We start from the raw sequence: 17,127 nt of genomic DNA on the forward strand, positions 1-17,127 counted from the left end.
CCATATTTCCTCATGAGCCATATCCTTGTGGCAAACCACTTGCTGGTCGACATCCAATCGAAACCGGCATACACGCTATCATACAAGCAGAACCTTAAGTAGAAGAGAAACCATAATACTCAAGTAGATCAGTAGCCACTTTGCTCCCGACGCGAATCGTCATTATCGTCCTTTGACCCATTGGCTGAACCTCCCGCGTCCTTGATGGCCTGGTCGTCGCCTCTGAGCTTGGCAAAATAAGACTTGATGTCCTCTGCGCCAATTGCTTTGCCGCTCTCTGCAAATTGCTGGAAGAACGGCTTCAACTGGTCTTTCAGATGGTTGTACGCCATGACACCTTCGATGGCACGAACACGGTCTACATTGCGCAAGGCACTCTCTCCGCGCTCCAGGAGGCTGCCGCTGCCATTTGTGGAGCCTCCGTGCTCCGAGTTCCCGCCATCAGACATTGGCGGCTCGTACGTTTCTTCCTCTTCCAGAAGCTGTGGGTGCGGGTCTAGATTAGGGTAACATGACGAACATCGACATATGTTGTTGCGGAAGTCTTCTGTCATAAAGAGCGAGAACTCTCCGGCCGGTGGAGATGGAAGTAAAGCCCACCGACATGTAACGGACGAAGCCTCCTGAGTCTCCTGCTTAACAGCCGGAGCACTGCTGGTGGGTTGACCCTCGGCTGGCCCAGATGTACCTTTCAGTCGCTTAGCCTCTGATACGTCGGCGTCGTCTTCTGCCTTTCGTTTCTTGGCCACCTCCTCCGTGCCTATTACCTCTGCGTTCTTCTGAGTCGAGAAGACTGCTGGTAGGAATCCCTTGGCGCCCGCATACTTTTTGATCCACGGGTTGGCATTAACGCACTTGTAGCATAGGAATGCTTCAAAGTCGTCCTCGCCTGGAAAGCCGGGTGGCATCGGTGGGTCTTCGTCCTCATCCTCCACATCCTCATCACCGTCCTGTTTCTTGGCGGCCGTTGCTTCGTCCCCAGGGCGCGCTTCCGAATCTTCCGAGATTGTGGGCATAGCTGTGGCCTCTGTGGGTTCCTTAACAGTTGCGGGCTTCTCCTTCTTCATGCTCTCAAACCAGTTGGGCCCCATTCCAACCAAGCAGCCAGGGTGGTACCAGTCTTCGCCGCAGCCGCCTGTCTCGGACGTACCCAGTCCCAAACACTGAAACATGGTGCCTTTCTGCTGGAAGGGGTCATAATCACACTCGCACGCACAGAATCTATTTCTAAAATTCTGGTTGTACTTGTTGTTCGCGTCCGGCTCCTCCGAATGCACGCCGCCCTTGGTATTAGTAGTAGAGTTGAGGCGCAGACTGCAGGGAGTGGTAGGCGGATATCTCTTAGTACCGCAGTCGCATGTGAAGTTTCTCTTGGTGAATATCTCGACGAGAGTGTGTTCGCCGTGGCACTGGATAGAGCAAGCATAGCAGACTCCTGCACCATCATATGGGTCCTTGGGTTCGGCGGGGGGAGGATTGCAGGTCAGGCAGGCGAAGACACTCTGGCGAAGGGATCCGAGAATATTGGTGCAGCTTTCGATGCTCTGTGAAAAGTCAGAATAGCTGATCTTGTAGATAGGAGGGAGATGCGAGAAGACGAACATAGGGAAGAGCCTCGCGCGCGTCGGCTTCCAATTGCATCTGGTCCCTTATGAATCTGTGCGAAAGACAGCGGTCAGTCCAAGCTCAACACTGGCGAATACTAAGGGATAGTTCACTCAGCAGCAGTTTGAGAGTCGGTGGATTTCTGTGACGAGAAACTTTCGCTGCGTGTAGTCTTCGGCGCGACACCTGGGGCATCGGTGTCGCCGGCCAAAGCTGGTGGCGGAGGGGGGTCCATTGACATTGTTAAAGGTGCGCAATTCCAATTTCAGATGATTGAATTGATTCGAGGGGTTTGAGGTGATCGTTGAAGAATGGTAGAGGAAATGGGCGTCGAATGCGATAGAGTGACTGATTGAGGCAGCGTAAGATAAGTATGAAAGCAGACCTGAACATTGAGGTAAGTGTTCTGGGTCCAGTACCATCGAGAAGTCGCGTTTGGGGAAGCTGGTACGTCAGATACGTACCCTGCACTTTCCTCTCAGCTGTCCACAATTGCCCATTTACGCGTCGTCTGTTTTAGGCAAAGTGCCACTTTACGCGCTGACCCCTGACGCGATTCCCCCTGGCGACGTGGATGGGGCCCTCTAGTAATTTCATCCCACTCCCAGTTCTCCCCGTTTCTGCATTCCCCCCTCTTCTTCACAACCGCTTCTGTCGATTCTGTCGCAAGCTTTCGCAGTCTAGAAGGATAGTCGATCCAATTCACAAAGCCTTCTTGACACATCGCCATCATGAGGTAAGGCTCGCGATATCGTCCCAGTCGGCTCAGGCACGAGTTGCTCCACTGTGGTGCACTAGGAAAAGACTTAATCACTAACCGCCCGTACAGTTCTCCCCTCCGAAGCAACCCCAGCTCTGCCAACCGAGGACTGGCCACACAATCGAGTCGCAAGCGTGGTCGCACAAATGGCGACGATGGATCATCGATCGGCCCAGCTTCGAGTCCTATGCCATCATCGCCTCCTGCTCCTTTCATGGCGCATGGTGGGGACGACGACGAGGACATCGAGGACGAGGCGGAAATTCAGGATGACTTGGACGAGCTTGATGAAATGGCCGAAGATGAAGTTGATCTTTTCCGAGAGGGGTTCGAAGTAGACTACAGAGCTAGGGACGATGATGGATATGAAGGTATCGACATCGACGACGAAGGCGAATATGGAGACATGGACCTAGCTGCCAGACGACGGCTCGAGGCCACGCTCAACCGCAGAGACCGAGAAGTCGCTCGACGCCAACGAGTGCCTGCTGCTTTCCTGCCTGGGGAAGACGACGAAGGCGATATTGACCTCTCGGCCCAACCTCGACGTAGGCGCCATCGCTACGATGAGGACCCCGATGAAGACATGGATGCGGACATCATGGACGAAGAGCTTTCCCTCGAGGCCCTACAGGATGTCAAGGCAGCTAGTCTGACGGAATGGGTGTCCCAACCTTTTGTGCAACGCACCATCAAGAGAGAGTTCAAAGCTTTCTTAACGGAGTACACCGACGACCACGGCTCCTCTGTTTACGGAAACCGCATTCGTACCCTTGGTGAGATCAACGCCGAGTCTCTCGAAGTCTCTTACGAAGAACTCTCAACATCCAAGGCAATTCTTGCCTACTTCTTGGCCAACGCACCCTCCGAGATGCTTAAGCTCTTTGATGAGGTTGCCATGGACGTTGTGCTCCTTCACTACCCCGACTACGAGCGTATTCACTCCGAGATCCACGTCCGCATTTTCGACCTTCCCGTTCACTATACCCTGAGACAGCTTCGTCAGTCTCACCTGAACTGTTTGGTGCGTGTCAGTGGAGTCGTCACCAAGAGAACTGGCGTCTTCCCTCAGCTCAAGTATGTCAAATTTGACTGCACCAAGTGCGGGGTCACACTCGGCCCATTCCAGCAAGAAGCCAACACCGAGGTCAAAGTCTCGTACTGCCAAGCCTGCCAGTCCCGAGGCCCGTTTACCCTGAACTCCGAGAAGACGGTCTACCGCAACTACCAGAAGCTTACCCTTCAGGAGTCGCCCGGCACTGTCCCCGCTGGTCGTTTGCCTCGCCACCGAGATGTCATCCTTCTCTGGGATCTCATCGACAAGGCCAAGCCTGGTGAAGAGATCGAAGTGACCGGCGTATACAGAAACAACTACGACGCTCAGTTGAACAACAGGAACGGATTCCCTGTTTTCGCCACTATCCTTGAAGCAAACAATGTTGTCAAGTCCCACGACCAGCTGGCAGGCTTCCGCATGACGGAGGAAGATGAGAACGAGATTCGCAAATTGTCTCGCGAACCCGGCATTATCGAGAAGATCATGAACTCCATGGCGCCGAGCATCTATGGCCATAATGATATCAAGACTGCTGTGGCGCTGTCCTTATTTGGAGGCGTTGCTAAAGTAGGACGAGGCTCTCACCAGGTCCGTGGAGACATTAACGTTCTGTTGCTGGGTGATCCCGGTACGGCGAAGTCCCAAGTTCTCAAGTATGTGGAAAAGACGGCCCATCGAGCCGTTTTCGCAACGGGACAGGGAGCTAGTGCAGTCGGTTTGACAGCCAGTGTTCGGAGAGATCCTTTGACGAGCGAGTGGACTCTCGAAGGTGGCGCTTTGGTGCTTGCCGACAAGGGCACCTGCCTGATTGACGAATTCGACAAGATGAATGACCAGGACAGGACGTCCATCCACGAAGCCATGGAGCAACAGACGATTTCCATCTCCAAGGCCGGTATCGTCACGACTCTTCAGGCGCGCTGCGGTATCATTGCTGCAGCCAACCCTATTGGTGGGCGATACAACTCAACGATTCCCTTCTCCGCCAACGTGGAACTTACGGAGCCCATCTTGTCTCGTTTCGACATTCTTTGCGTCGTCCGGGATACCGTTGAGCCTGAAGAGGATGAGCGTCTTGCGCGGTTCATCGTTGGCTCTCACAGCCGCAGTCATCCATCGACATCACAGCCCGGTGAGGATTCGATGGATGTTGAGCACGAGTCAGAGAACCAGGAAACGCAAGCAGAATCACAGAAGAAGGAGGGTGAGATCCCTCAGGAACTTCTCCGCAAGTACATTCTATATGCGCGCGATCGCGTGAGTCCCAAGCTGTACAACATGGACGAAGACAAGGTCGCGCGTCTGTTCGCCGATATGAGAAGAGAATCCCTGGCAACTGGCGCGTATCCTATCACGGTAAGTTCTTTCCAAATGATGACCCGAAACAACAACAAGTCAACTAATGTCATTGCAGGTGCGTCATCTCGAAGCCATTATCCGTATCAGCGAGGCCTTCGCAAAGATGAGACTGTCGGAGTACTGTAAGGCGGAAGATATTGACAGAGCCATTGCCGTAACTGTCGAAAGTTTCGTTGGAAGCCAGAAGGTCAGCTGCAAGAAGGCATTGGCACGCGCCTTCGCCAAGTACACATTGAACAAGCCGGGTTCCCAAAGGAGGGCTGGCGCCGGAAGCCAGGCGACGAGACGAGCGGGTGCAGTCCGAGCCTAAGTTGTTGATTCTATTTCGAGAGTTATGATGTTGTGCATTTAATCACTATGGGCGGACCTTTACGTGTACTGGCAAGGCAGGCTGGCAGCGATCGGCGCAGAGGCGAAGCGCATGTATCCTGGGGAGGGTATTTGATAGATGATATCAGGATATTGTAAGCAGTGGCTTCTTTCTTTCAGGGTCACGGAGTAATGAAGAAACAAAATGAGTTGAGAAGATTTGCAGCAAATCGTTGATCGCCTACTCCGTATAGTCTGGTAGCCATCTTGAAGCGGTGACAAGAGGACTACACTAAGAGCCTCGATCGCAAGGTACACCACAGCGAGTGGCGGGTGAATTAGCTTGAATAGGACGATTCCGCCGTGGTGGGATGGCCCAAATTAGAAACAACATGAAGGAGTATGCGGCATCATGCAGGCGACGAGAACGTGTGGTGCACAACTCGGAAGTTGGATCACGAACGGCAACCCGCAGCCACCCACACAGCCTCGCTCTATCACCCTTCATCGAGCTTCTCCTGCATCGTACGCTACATGGGCTCAAACCCGTTTGATGAGCGCAAGCTGGATGAATGTGGGGGGCATGTTCTCTAGACACTTTGTTACACACGAACCACGTGCGTCATGTTCGTCTCCCTTGCATCGGCCTCGTCTGAAAAAGAAGAGTCTGACAAGGTTCCACGACTCCAACCAACAGAGCCAAGCCTTGACTCCGGGATGCGGCCGCCCTGGGCGACCTGACCAACAGTTTTTCCATTGTTGGCCTCATCCGCGCCGCGATCCAGACTGGTACCACCTCCCGGACATTATGCAGGTTTGGGCGGCGGTGACCCTCGCTTCTTCCGCTTGTGGTCCTTTCCAACCCCCCTTCTCTCCGTCAGCTCATGCACCGTTGCTTGAGAAAGCTAGCCTTCTTTTTTGCTCAGCAAACAACCCCTAACCGAGCTTTGTCATGTTAGATGAGAGCGAGAATAACCTCAATCATAGAGGTTCACGTCTCCGGAGATCCGCGCCGGCTTCTTGCATCTCCTACCTTGATTCCCTGCGAGTCTGAAGCAGTGATCTTCGACACGACAGGCGTAGTGCGCCGGGGGGGAGAAGGGGGGGTGGATAGAAATTGGCAGTCGAGGCTCTCACATATGAAGAAGTCTTCTGCCTTCCCGAAGGCATTCGGCTTTCCTACCGAGGCCGCAAGCTGAGGTTGGTTTAATCCCATGAGGAACCAATTTCAGAGAGCCTCTTCCCCCCTTTCTAACTAATACATTTCGTTTCAAGTTTCAACTGCTTCCTCATATCTCTCCCTGTTTTCGCCTTCCGTCTTACAGACACCAAAAGGTCTCATACGCACCAGTCTATTCCTATTTTTGCGTGCCAATTTCGGTCTCCCTGTACACCCGTTTGCGATCCGCGTCCCGGAAGGATCCCCCTTGCGACTACTCCGAGTTCCTGTCGCAGGAAACGGAACTAGACGACGACAAACGGTTCCAAGACACCTCTTTGTGAGTCTCAGATAGCACACTCTGGTTTGTTGGCGTCGTGTCACGTCTTGTGCTACTCAACACGGATAACGTACGCGACGCAACTACGGCTTCGACGGAAGGCAGCGTCCATCACGCCTCTAGACGCCCCGACGATCACCTTTACCACTTGTCTCTCGAGAAGCATTGCTCGACTCACTATCAGCAAAGACCAAGTACCCTCAATTGGAACCAGCCCTTTACCACACGGGCCAAGGATCCATCCTCCGTATTATCCAAAGATTTCGTCATTCGAAATCAGACGGCTCCGCCGATCTTTTGAGAGACGGAACCACCGCCCTTTTTCATGTCTCATTGGATCATCATCAGTCTTTAATGTTTGCCCTGTAGTGACACCAAGCCCTTGATATTCCCCAATACCCACCCATCATGGAAGATACTGATCGTAGTCACGCCCCTCTCTCCATAGACCCCACCATCACTGAAGCGGAGGAGACTCACCTGCTTGGCTCGGAAAGACGGGATGGCAAGTCTTCGTCCTCACCTCCAGACAACTTTCTTTCATCTTCAACTCCCCGAAAGAATGGGTATGAGCCAATGACACCTAGTGTCGACATGGACCTTTCGCTTCTCAACGGCGCCGCACATAACCAGAGCACCGCCCCATCTCAACCTGACAAGTCAAGCTTCTACGGAAGAGACCCCTTTGGTATCTCAGTGGAGGGATCTATCAACCAAGTCTCCTTCGCACGTGTTCCCGTTGGTTCGAAAACTAGCTCGCCCGCTACACCTCGTTCCAACAAAGGCCTTCTGGGCTCACCAAAGCCTGAACCTGCTTCACCACGAACAACAGAACGCCGCGCCGCACCTTTATCACCCGAATCGGAACAGGACACCATCTCGCCTCTGCAGTCACCTTGGTCGTCACCGGACGGGAAACGCAGAGCAAGTTCAAAGCGCAAAATATCAATGGCGTGGGACGATCCGCCAAAGTCCTCAAAGCCATGGCCTCTCATAGAGGCGGAGGAGATGGGGGACCTAGGTCAAGCAACTCCAGGCAAAGATGAGAGTCAGCAACAGGCCAGGCCGCCGCAGTCGACTTCTGGTCAAAGTTCGACGAGACGGGATGAGAATTCTCTTGAAGAGCCTGATCCAATGGATGACGAGGAGGCCTTGTATAAGAGATTCAGTAAGCCGTGCCCCGTATATCTGACCTATGTCGAGTGACTACTAATACGCACTCGAGGCCGTCCTCCGACTTACTGTGATTCGCGGAACGATGTGCACAGGAAGCAGCATAACTGGCTATCGATATCCATCTTGATTCTTTCGTTCTACTCCACAGGACTGAGCTGCCTCTGGCTCGTTGTGGCTATTGTACAGCCACGCTGGGGTCCTCAAATCTCATCAAGCGGTGGCATCCTCCCGTCGACAGCGTCTTTGGTATGCGCAATGTTTGCCAAGACGATTGAAATATCTTTCGTGACTGTATTTGTCACCTTTATCGGCCAGGTATTGACACGTCGCGCATTTGTGAGGAGGTCAGAGGGCATGACCTTGGCTGAGATGACCATGAGGAATTGGGTTATTGTGAGTCAAGGTTGAATTGTATTGTTGTGATAGGTCTGACACTTAGTAGCAACCTGGATTCCTGATCACGCACTGGGAGACGCTGCCGTACGCTGGTATGACCATTCTCGGAGTGGTGTCTCTTGTTGCCACCATTGCTTCAACGTTTTATACGACTGCGTCAGACGCCATGATCACACCAAAGCTTAAATTTGGCGACTGGGAGACGAAGACATTGAGCGGCTATGTTCTGGCGTCCTACATGAACCCGCCTTTTGCCCGTGAAACCTGCCCGACACCACTACGAGATAGTGACCCATTGGGTGTTGATGTTGCTGGAAATGCTTGCCTGGAGGTGCAATATGCTGGCCAATGTACGTACAGGTCTTTCTAATAAGGTTTTGTGTTTATTTGAGTGATGCTGACAGCTTGTGTGAAGCATATCGCAACTTGGTCTCGTTCCTAGGTGATTGGGAGTCCATCAATCGCAACGGAACAAGCGATACCGTTGATGTTCAACACCGCCCTGTAGGATCGGCTTTGTTGTACGACAACACAACGCTCACCTCTGCTTGGATTGAGACGACCTATAGCAACACGACTGAGCAATACGAGCGCTTCAACAGGATAATCAACAATGTGACGCTCGCAATTCCCCATCCGAGTGTCTACGATGCAGCAACAAATCCAGTCAACAAGATTCTCCAGCCAAATGACTTGTCGGGTGTAGGAGAGTACGGCATTAGAGCGAGTGTGGTCTCGCCCGCACTGAACGTCATGTGTGTCAACATGTCGCCAGAGGAACTGGAGCCACTGGTCTATACAGAGTGGCCCATAGGGAAGGTTTTGTACGACGACACGACAGTTCCAGGACAGAGAACCGGGAAATTGGATTGGGAGAAGTATGTTCCCGGCGCTTCGGAAACGGAGTGGCTAAATCGAACGTCGGTGGATGAGATCTTTCGCTGGGGCCAAGACTATGGGCGACGGCCGCCGGTGTTCCCGCTTGTATGTGATATTGGTGAGCAAATGGAAAGAAGAAAGGGCTGACAGCAACTGACAGTATCCTGCGGACTACAACATGATAACCAACACATCGGTGGAGAGCGACGCGATTTACATCCTCACAAAGTCGGCGTCCATCACAGATTATACCCTTTGTGAGATGAGATCATGGGTGTCACCCAACTGCTCAACCCACTTCAACATCTCGGGCACCGCAGGAGCGCACATGCAAGCACACTGCGATGACCCCGATGATACAGACAGCTACACCAACGTCCACACCGAAGTCACGGAATCCACCCCCGTGACAGACTGGAGGGCAAGGAATCCCCAACACCTCCTTTTTCATCGTTACTTACTTACCTATGTTTCTGTGTAGAACATTGCGGATCAATGGCGTCTGTCAATGGACATCAACGGCGGTGCCCAAAACAACAACGCCTCCAACGCCCGCATCCTCACCCAATTCGTCCTCCAAGAGCCGCAGCTCAACCCCCTCCTCCCCTCTATAGCCGAAGCCCTCGCCGTCTACGCCTCGTCAACCCTCATCATCGGCGGTCTCAACACCCCCTTTGAACACTACTGGCGCCACGAAAAGATGCAGCTCGGCGCGCCGGGCAGCCTAGACCCGTTCAACGCCTCGATCCGCACGCAGGAGTACACGTCGGGCCACAGCGCCGAGTGGCAAAAGTGCTTCTACCTCGTCCTCGCCCTCGTCTTCGTCATCAACGTGATTTGCCTCGCCTACCTCCTCTCCCGGTCCGGCCTGGTGACGGACTTTACTGAGCCGCAGAATCTGTTTGCGCTGGCTGTCAACTCGCCGCCGAGCGAGCAGCTCAAGGGCAGCTGCGGGGGCGGGCCGGTGAAGAGGGATCTGGTTGTGCCGTGGCGGGTTGGTTACACGAGCGGTGCGAATCACTACTTTTTCGAAGAGGCTAACGACAGGCCGTGGCGTGGCAAGTATTCCAAGCAGGACTTGTCTGCTGAGACGGGGTACAACGGACAGGAGCGGAGTAGTTATAAGAGGCTGAGCACGAGGAATACATGGTTCTGAGCGGAGGTTTGCTGGCTGTGCTGGCTCTAATGATGTGTCTTGGCACATGGTCTTTTAAATACGAGTAAAGTAAAGTAAAGGGGCTGGAGGTAATGTGTTTTCATGTAGGATAGCTTGAATTGGAGAGTGGCAGCCTAGGTAGACGGGCAATACTTCTTTGCTACCTTATGGGAGTTTCAAATGATTGAGAGGAGCAGTTCTGCTTCAGATAATCGCCACCTGAGCATCCGTACGGCAACATCATCTCTCGTCCGTTGAGGTGTATTGTACTCCGTACCGAAATGGACTCTGCAACTCGGTCGTCACAACTTGTTATTTCCAGTGAGTCTTGGCGGTTTAGTATTTACCTTCAGGGCCTGTGCTCATCGCCCCTCCTCATACTGCGTACTCACCTTGGAGTCTTAGAGTCTCAGTTGTTGGAGTCTTAGACTGGACCTCCCGGCATGAAGCGCAAATTTGGGGGGCATTAATCGCACACGCCCATCGGGGCCGACAAGGTGGTGCCCGGCAATCGACGGCGTTCGAGAAAAGGAGGCTGTGCAAAACGTCTTCCCAAACTTGAAGTGAAGGTTTCCCTCCACCAGTCATGAGTTGGCCAACTGGCATTTCTCGAGGAAGAAATGCCTTACCACCCCCATCCGTTCCCCCCTTTCATTTGCTAAGTACATAGAGTTTATGCGATAGTTAGTGTAGAGGACTCTCAGAGATTCATTCCTTGGTTATGTGATGATCACTAGCAGCCTCGCCGCCAATCCTATTGCTTACGCGGGACTGGTGATTGTGGCTTATCCTCAGTTCCTCACCTCTTCATCTCCACGCCAAGCATTCTCGATCAATCAAAACCACGGACATCAACGGGGGAGGAAGAAGCTAACAAAAATACACAGCACTGCTTGGGATAGGCGCCAAACTCTAAAAAAGAGTGTACACTACAGCAAGCACAGCACTGAGCGCGCAGGGCAGCGCACGGTACTTGGTACAGAGGAACCCGGGGCAACGAAGAAGGAACATATCGAACAAATACTCCTTGGACGCTTGCAGCGGCATCTGTGCGAATCGAGCAACGGCAGTCACCATGCTGGGTTGACTTGCCTTCTGTTTTGATTTCTTGGCATCAAGCATCGCCCGTGGCTTCTCTCTTTACAATCATCACCTTGACACCTACCTACTTACTACTTGGTCAGCAAGGAAGGTACGGACACATGTACGGATACTAAAGGTATCTGAGGTTATCCACCAATTTGCCTCTCGCCTCGCTTCCCTTTCCTATCCACAATTATTTCGTCGCTGCCAAGTACGGATATCTCACCCTGCAGCTGGCTGTAGATCCCTCCTGCAACAGCTACATCACCTACCTCATCCGTTCTTTCTGCTATCGGCGAATATTCGTCCTTGCTTCACATACGCAGAGGAGACTTGGTTGCATCTCGTGCACCGCCCACCGCATCAACTGTCCACTCTTCCCATCAGTTGGCCCTTAGTCTTGGCATCCACATAGCGACTTGGCATCCCATCACACTCAATCTTTCCGACTACCCATTCCAGATTTATACCAGTCGGCTCGGCATCTCGCCCGCACCCAAACCACAAAGAAGGTCCAAGAGCCTTGTTCAATTGAATCATCCATACCACACGATTCCTTGCCCCAATCTTGTACGGATAGGGACCTACAGGAAACAGAAAAACGAGGGGGATCAAAAGGGGGCCAAGCTAAAACGGACCGCCACCAAAGCAATTCCGCTTGCAACATTCCTTTCCCCGCCCAATCTCTCTCCCTTTATTGAGGAATGCCAGCCCTTCAACTTTGGCATCATCAACATCTGCGTCCCGGCTCTTGCGATTGAAGTCCAGCCGACCGGAGCCAACAAGAGCGTCCAACATCGACACGAACAGCCTCGCTCCTCGTCCGGTATTCCCGAGCCCGAGAGAGTAGGACAAACTCCGCCGGCAATAAAGCTCGAGTAAGCGAAAATGCGTACGTATCTTCACCGCAATCTCTTCCTCGGTTCCTCTATCATGCACTTCTCTCGGTACCTATTCTAACAGCTAGCCAGCTTACTACGCCAGAACCAAGGGCCGGACCCAGGAAATCCCGCCCGACGGCAGCCGGTCTCCCCTTCCGGCCTCCGGCGCCCGGTCGCCGCTGCCGCCCCGGACACCTCTCGGTGAGTCTCCGGCGTTCAACCCTACCCACTTGCCTAATCCTACTTTTTTTTTTTTGGCATCTTCTCTTCTTCCCGGTCCTCCACTTGTTTTGTCCATCTGCACCCACCTACTCCCGTTGATGTCCCCACCATCTCACCCACTGTAACAGTCCGTTATACAACCTATGTTGCATGCTCCAGCGTTCATCTCTTTTATTTCTCGAGGACTATCATGAAACTTCATGCTGACAATGGACAAAAGGCCGGCCTCCTTCCCGGTCATTACCAGACCTAAGTGCCGATGTGCGGAATGCTCTCTCAGCACCAAAGCACGACGATGTCAACTACCGCCACAGCTTCTGGACCCGCTGCCGCTGCTGCCGTCGTTCACGGAGCGCCATCGACCTGCTCCGTAGAGTGGTTCTCGTACCGCTAGCCGACTTATTCTGGTTCCTCGAGGAAGCAGCTGAGTCTGTGCCGCCCGTCATCCCAGCGCTCATCTCTTGCATATTTCTATTGGTGGCACTGCCGATGCTGATTGCGTGGGATTTCCTCTGAGCGAGCGGTTGTGTATTCAAATGAGGTAATGATTGATGCATACTCCGTTGTGTGTGCGTCTGCGACAGAAGATTCCAAGAGAGCTTTCAGAGATGGCCTGGATTCGAGGGATGGAGGTGGTAGACCGTATGTAACGATAGACTGTACTGACTGACTTTGCTTATCACCATGGCGCAACGACAAGCGAACGGATGAAACCCAGGACATACCCAGATTTTGTATTTCTACATTTCTCTACATAGATATAGCACAGCGAATACGCCTACGTGCTCGAAAAGTCTATTTCTTTGAGATGGGAATCGTGAAAGGACATCGTGTATCGTCAAATACTATCGTAACAGATATCAAAGGGATTAATCAAACCCCCAAACATGGGCATACTCGCCGCGTCCGCAGGCCAGTGCCAGATCCTCGCAATCTCCTCCATCAACTCCTTATTTGCCGCTTCTGCATTCCCGACGCCACCGCCAGCAGTGGCAGGAGTGGTAGCGGTAGTCAGGCCGCCGTCCTCGGCTCGAACACGGCTCTCATACCAGCCCTTGATCCAGCTCATCTTGCCAATCAAGTCCTCGCACATGGAGCCCCTCGCATCGATCTCGCTTCCACCATTGATATCATCCCAGTCGAATTCGAGGGTATTGTATGCCCTTCCACAACTACTGCCCCCACCACCGACTCCCCGGACCCACGTCTCCTCCTTCAGCCGGCCCATCCTCTCCCTGCCCACCTGCAGCACCCTTCCGAGAAACGCGACCAGGTTCTCGCAGATTTCTGCAAATTTGACGTCCGCGCGGGCGCGGGGGAGGTCCCATCCCGGGACGCCGTGGAGGATCAGCAGTCGCGTGGTGACGGCAAGGACGCCTTGGGCTAGGCCCATGCCGACTGAGGTGCGGTAGACGTAGGCTTCTGGGGGCAGGGCGAGGGTTGCGGCAAAGTAGGCTTTTGCTTCGGAGAGGGCTGCTCGGAAGTAGGTTGTGCGGTTTAGGGTGGTGGCGGCGGTGGTGTTTTGGAAAGCTGCGGGGTATGGAGATGATGATGAGGAGGGAAATGGGTGTTTTGTTGCTGGTTCGTAGAGTTGGACTAGGAGGGCTTTGTGCTGCAGGTTGAGGTATGCTGAGATTGAATGTCAGCCACGGTTTCTTCCATTTTTGGAGAGGGGATTCAAAGACATCATCATGGACTCTGGGAGAAGAGTAAGAGGAGGGAATGGCTTACCGTAATAAGGATCCCGCGGATCAAGACCCTCCAAGACATCATCCACTTGCGCCCGGAGTCTTCCCACCTCCTCCTCGAACCCTTCGCCCATTCCCCTTCTCATTCCGCGTTCACAATCCATCACGGGACCGAACCCATCAGTGAGGCGCGCAGAGACGGCGGCCATCTTGAACATCCTCGCCGCCATCCGGTCCTCCAGGCTCCCTGACGCGGCTAGGTTCTCGTAGCAGATATCTAGATACCCGAGGCCCGTCCGATGCTGCTGCTCCTGAGAAGAAAATGACCCACTCCCGGGCCCGTTCGAGCCGAGACAGTGCAGGAGGGGATTCTGCTTGCGGGCGAACTGCGCGCAGTTGGACGAGACGACGCAAAAGAGGCCGAGAAAGGTGCGCTGCTCCTCGAGGGTGTGGTGCTCCGTCGCGCTGAGGGCTGCCTTGTTGGTGAAGCAGTCTTCTGGTTCTTGTTGTTGTCGATGCTGCTGCTGCCACTGTTGTTGGTAGGGGTGCGGGTATGAGTGTTGTTGTTGTTGAGAACCTCCGGGGCGGCAGGGCGAAGGCTGGAGGAGGGAGCGCGGGGGTTTGGTGATGCCTAGGCTGTGGGCGTAGCCCAGGGCCGTGTAGACGAGGCGGGTGATTTGTTTGTCGAACCAGTATCTACATTCCGCCCTGTTTCATGACGTGCAATGTCAGTGGGATGCTTCTTTTGGAGGGGGGGGGGGGGGGTTCTATCTTCAAAAGACACCAGTAGACGCCGGCGAGGAACGTGATGTAAGTCGGTGAAAAGGTGACGGGGCCGTTACTAACCACAATATGATGACCAGCATTCCCTGCAACAAATCCAACCCGCCTTCCTCCTCGAGCATCATCCGCGCCCCCATCTCGGCCAACAACTCGCGGTGCATCGCCTCGGCCCTCGTCTTCCCCGCCGGCGCGGCGGCGAGCATGACGGCGCGGAACAGGAACGGCTTCTCGCGCGCGAGCCGCTGCGGGGACCCCGAGCCCGGGTCTACTGAGGGCCCGTCGACCTGGATGAAGGGGAAGTTGGGCACAAAATTTGCGCGGAAGTCGGCGAGGACGTTGGATGCTTGGGACCAGGTCAGGCCCAGGGGTGGTTTTGTCGTCGTCGATGTTGTTACGATCAAGGATGAGGAGGAGGGGGAGGAAGAAGAGGAGTGGGAGTAGGAGGGGGGGTTTTGGGTTGCGGGGCCTAGTTGGTGTCTTTGGATCAGGGGTGCTGGGTGGGAGTGTGAGTTTGAGTCTGGGTGAGAGGGAGGCGAGGAGGTTGAGGGAGTTGAGCCTGAGGTCTCTGCCGAGGGTGTCGAGGCTACTGGGGACTTTTCTGGTGTTACGAGATGGGCTATTTGTTGTTCTAGTGTTGCGACGCGGCTGTGGTTGTTCGTGTTAGTTAAATTCTGAAGCCAGGGCCGTTGTTGTCTCGAGATGCCACTATTCCCGTGGGTGCGTTCACACCCAGCCCATCATCAGAAGTTTTGGCGAACGAGACGGGTGACCCATGAGGAACAACACTTACTTGACCAGAGGTTTGATCTGCCGCGTCCTCCTGATACCCCTCGTCTTGGCCGAGCAGTCAATCTTGAGCCGCTCACATCTAAACCCCCGCCACTTCGTGTCAGTCCCAGTGCACATGGGTTATGAACGGCAAATCCAACTCCCACAGACAGAATGCCATAACTCTTCTTCGCCCTATCGAGCCAGTGGGAGCACGTACCGGTCGCAGAGGTGCCGACGGGCGTTCTCCTCGCGGAAGTTACAACGGGCCTTGGCCCGGGTGCACGGCGCGCATGCGCGGAGCCGGCGCGGGGGGCTGTCGGGCCTCGGGGGCGGTGGTTGTGGGTCCATTGCGAGGGTATCGTGGGATCTGATTACCACTTCTGGATATTGTTGGAGGCTGTGGTCTGATATGCCTGGCTTGGCTCGTATTGAGTGATGGAGACTTGTGGCGGATGAATGCGTTGTGAGACTGGAGCACTCTTTGCTCGAAACCGCGCAATAGGAACATGTGAACCCATTAAACAGTAGACGACCCGGGGACTATTAGAGCGAAGCGCATGACCCTATATACGACGCGGACATAGCACCGACAAAACAGAGCTGAGGCCTCGACTACAAGGTGAGGCCGTCATCACGGATGAACTCCAGGCTCGTTAACCCGGTCCGGGATAAGGATTTAGTATCTCGGGTTTGTGATTGCTAGTAGAGTGGTGGGCCTTCACGCGTCAGCACTAGCAGATGAAAACCCGGCGACCTGGCCCAGCTGAGCGATCCTTTCGGGTTGGGAGGGCATGTAAGCGCGACGCAAGTCCCAAAGATATAGCACCTAATAGGTAACCTTCCTCACCATGAATGCGCCTCTGGAATGTCTCCGTACTAGTAGGTAAGCAATGAGCACCAAGATACAAAAGAGGCGTCTTGTCTCAAAAGTCCCACGTGTGGCTGCATGCATCAGGGACACGGCGCGATCGGTGCCAAGTTCTTTTTCGGTCTGATTTCCTGTGACGGGGGTGTCTACTCACCGAATTGAGAAAAAAGTTAGTCAGTCGCATGCTGATATCATGCCATCTGATGTCCGGGTTTTATCGATACCTTGCACTGTTTAAGATGAAATCAACGGGATTGGGACAGGTTCTCTCAAACGGAAAATGGAGATGAAGAGAAGGGCGGCTTACAACCAGACCCAATTTTCTGGGCCACTCGCTAACAGAAGGCAAGGAAGGTCTGTGTTAGTGAAAGCAAGACCTTGAATAAATACTCCAGCAAACACACGAGATGTCAACGATGGTCGGGAGACGATTGAACTGCTTTGCGCAACGTGAAATAGGTATCATTAAAATTGGTGTGAAATAGGTATCTGTGGCATCGCGATTGACATACAGCCGCCCCCTGGCGCATTAACCCCCGTGTAGTCGTGATACTGCCATGTACAGCCCGGATGTCTTTTCTTTAGTACACGCCTTTCGTGAGACCCCAATCCTGCAGACTATGACGAAGTGTCGA

At 53.8% G+C, this 17,127-nt stretch overlaps 6 protein-coding genes across 6 annotated transcripts; 3 read left to right on the plus strand and 3 right to left on the minus strand.

The window, feature by feature from the left end:
• Window positions 1–128: 128 nt before the first annotated feature.
• CTAM01_03979 (uncharacterized protein) lies at window positions 129–1,846 on the minus strand (the record flags this gene model as incomplete). The annotated part of the gene is made up of 3 exons (XM_060520009.1): window positions 129–1,544; window positions 1,603–1,657; window positions 1,719–1,846. 3 exons carry the CDS (start codon window positions 1,844–1,846, stop codon window positions 129–131), a joined length of 1,599 nt encoding a protein of 532 aa, XP_060385430.1.
• A 490-nt stretch (window positions 1,847–2,336) lies between these two features.
• Window positions 2,337–5,091, plus strand: CTAM01_03980 (MCM2/3/5 family protein; the record flags this gene model as incomplete). Its single annotated transcript, XM_060520010.1, has 3 exons — window positions 2,337–2,341; window positions 2,435–4,778; window positions 4,837–5,091. 3 exons carry the CDS (start codon window positions 2,337–2,339, stop codon window positions 5,089–5,091), a joined length of 2,604 nt encoding a protein of 867 aa, XP_060385431.1.
• A 990-nt stretch (window positions 5,092–6,081) lies between these two features.
• CTAM01_03981 (uncharacterized protein) lies at window positions 6,082–6,306 on the minus strand (the record flags this gene model as incomplete). Its single annotated transcript, XM_060520011.1, has 1 exon — window positions 6,082–6,306. The coding sequence occupies one exon, from the start codon at window positions 6,304–6,306 to the stop codon at window positions 6,082–6,084; it is 225 nt and encodes a 74-aa protein (XP_060385432.1).
• Window positions 6,307–6,997: 691 nt separating this feature from the next.
• CTAM01_03982 (uncharacterized protein) lies at window positions 6,998–10,196 on the plus strand (the record flags this gene model as incomplete). Its single annotated transcript, XM_060520012.1, has 6 exons — window positions 6,998–7,757; window positions 7,815–8,158; window positions 8,208–8,511; window positions 8,577–9,145; window positions 9,201–9,446; window positions 9,522–10,196. 6 exons carry the CDS (start codon window positions 6,998–7,000, stop codon window positions 10,194–10,196), a joined length of 2,898 nt encoding a protein of 965 aa, XP_060385433.1.
• Window positions 10,197–11,861: 1,665 nt separating this feature from the next.
• Window positions 11,862–12,898, plus strand: CTAM01_03983 (uncharacterized protein; the record flags this gene model as incomplete). Its single annotated transcript, XM_060520013.1, has 3 exons — window positions 11,862–12,157; window positions 12,264–12,361; window positions 12,603–12,898. Coding segments are annotated over 3 exons (690 nt in total), but the record flags the coding sequence as incomplete, so codon positions are not given.
• Window positions 12,899–13,220: 322 nt separating this feature from the next.
• On the minus strand, window positions 13,221–15,972 carry CTAM01_03984 (uncharacterized protein; the record flags this gene model as incomplete). The annotated part of the gene is made up of 5 exons (XM_060520014.1): window positions 13,221–14,011; window positions 14,114–14,778; window positions 14,917–15,498; window positions 15,644–15,721; window positions 15,842–15,972. The coding sequence occupies 5 exons, from the start codon at window positions 15,970–15,972 to the stop codon at window positions 13,221–13,223; spliced, it is 2,247 nt and encodes a 748-aa protein (XP_060385435.1).
• Between the last annotated feature and the right edge of the window lie 1,155 nt (window positions 15,973–17,127).

The sequence above is a fragment of the Colletotrichum tamarilloi genome, assembly GCF_030869305.1.
Source record: "Colletotrichum tamarilloi strain Tom-12 chromosome Unknown Scaffold_9.1, whole genome shotgun sequence".
NCBI classification, from domain to species: domain Eukaryota; kingdom Fungi; phylum Ascomycota; class Sordariomycetes; order Glomerellales; family Glomerellaceae; genus Colletotrichum; species Colletotrichum tamarilloi.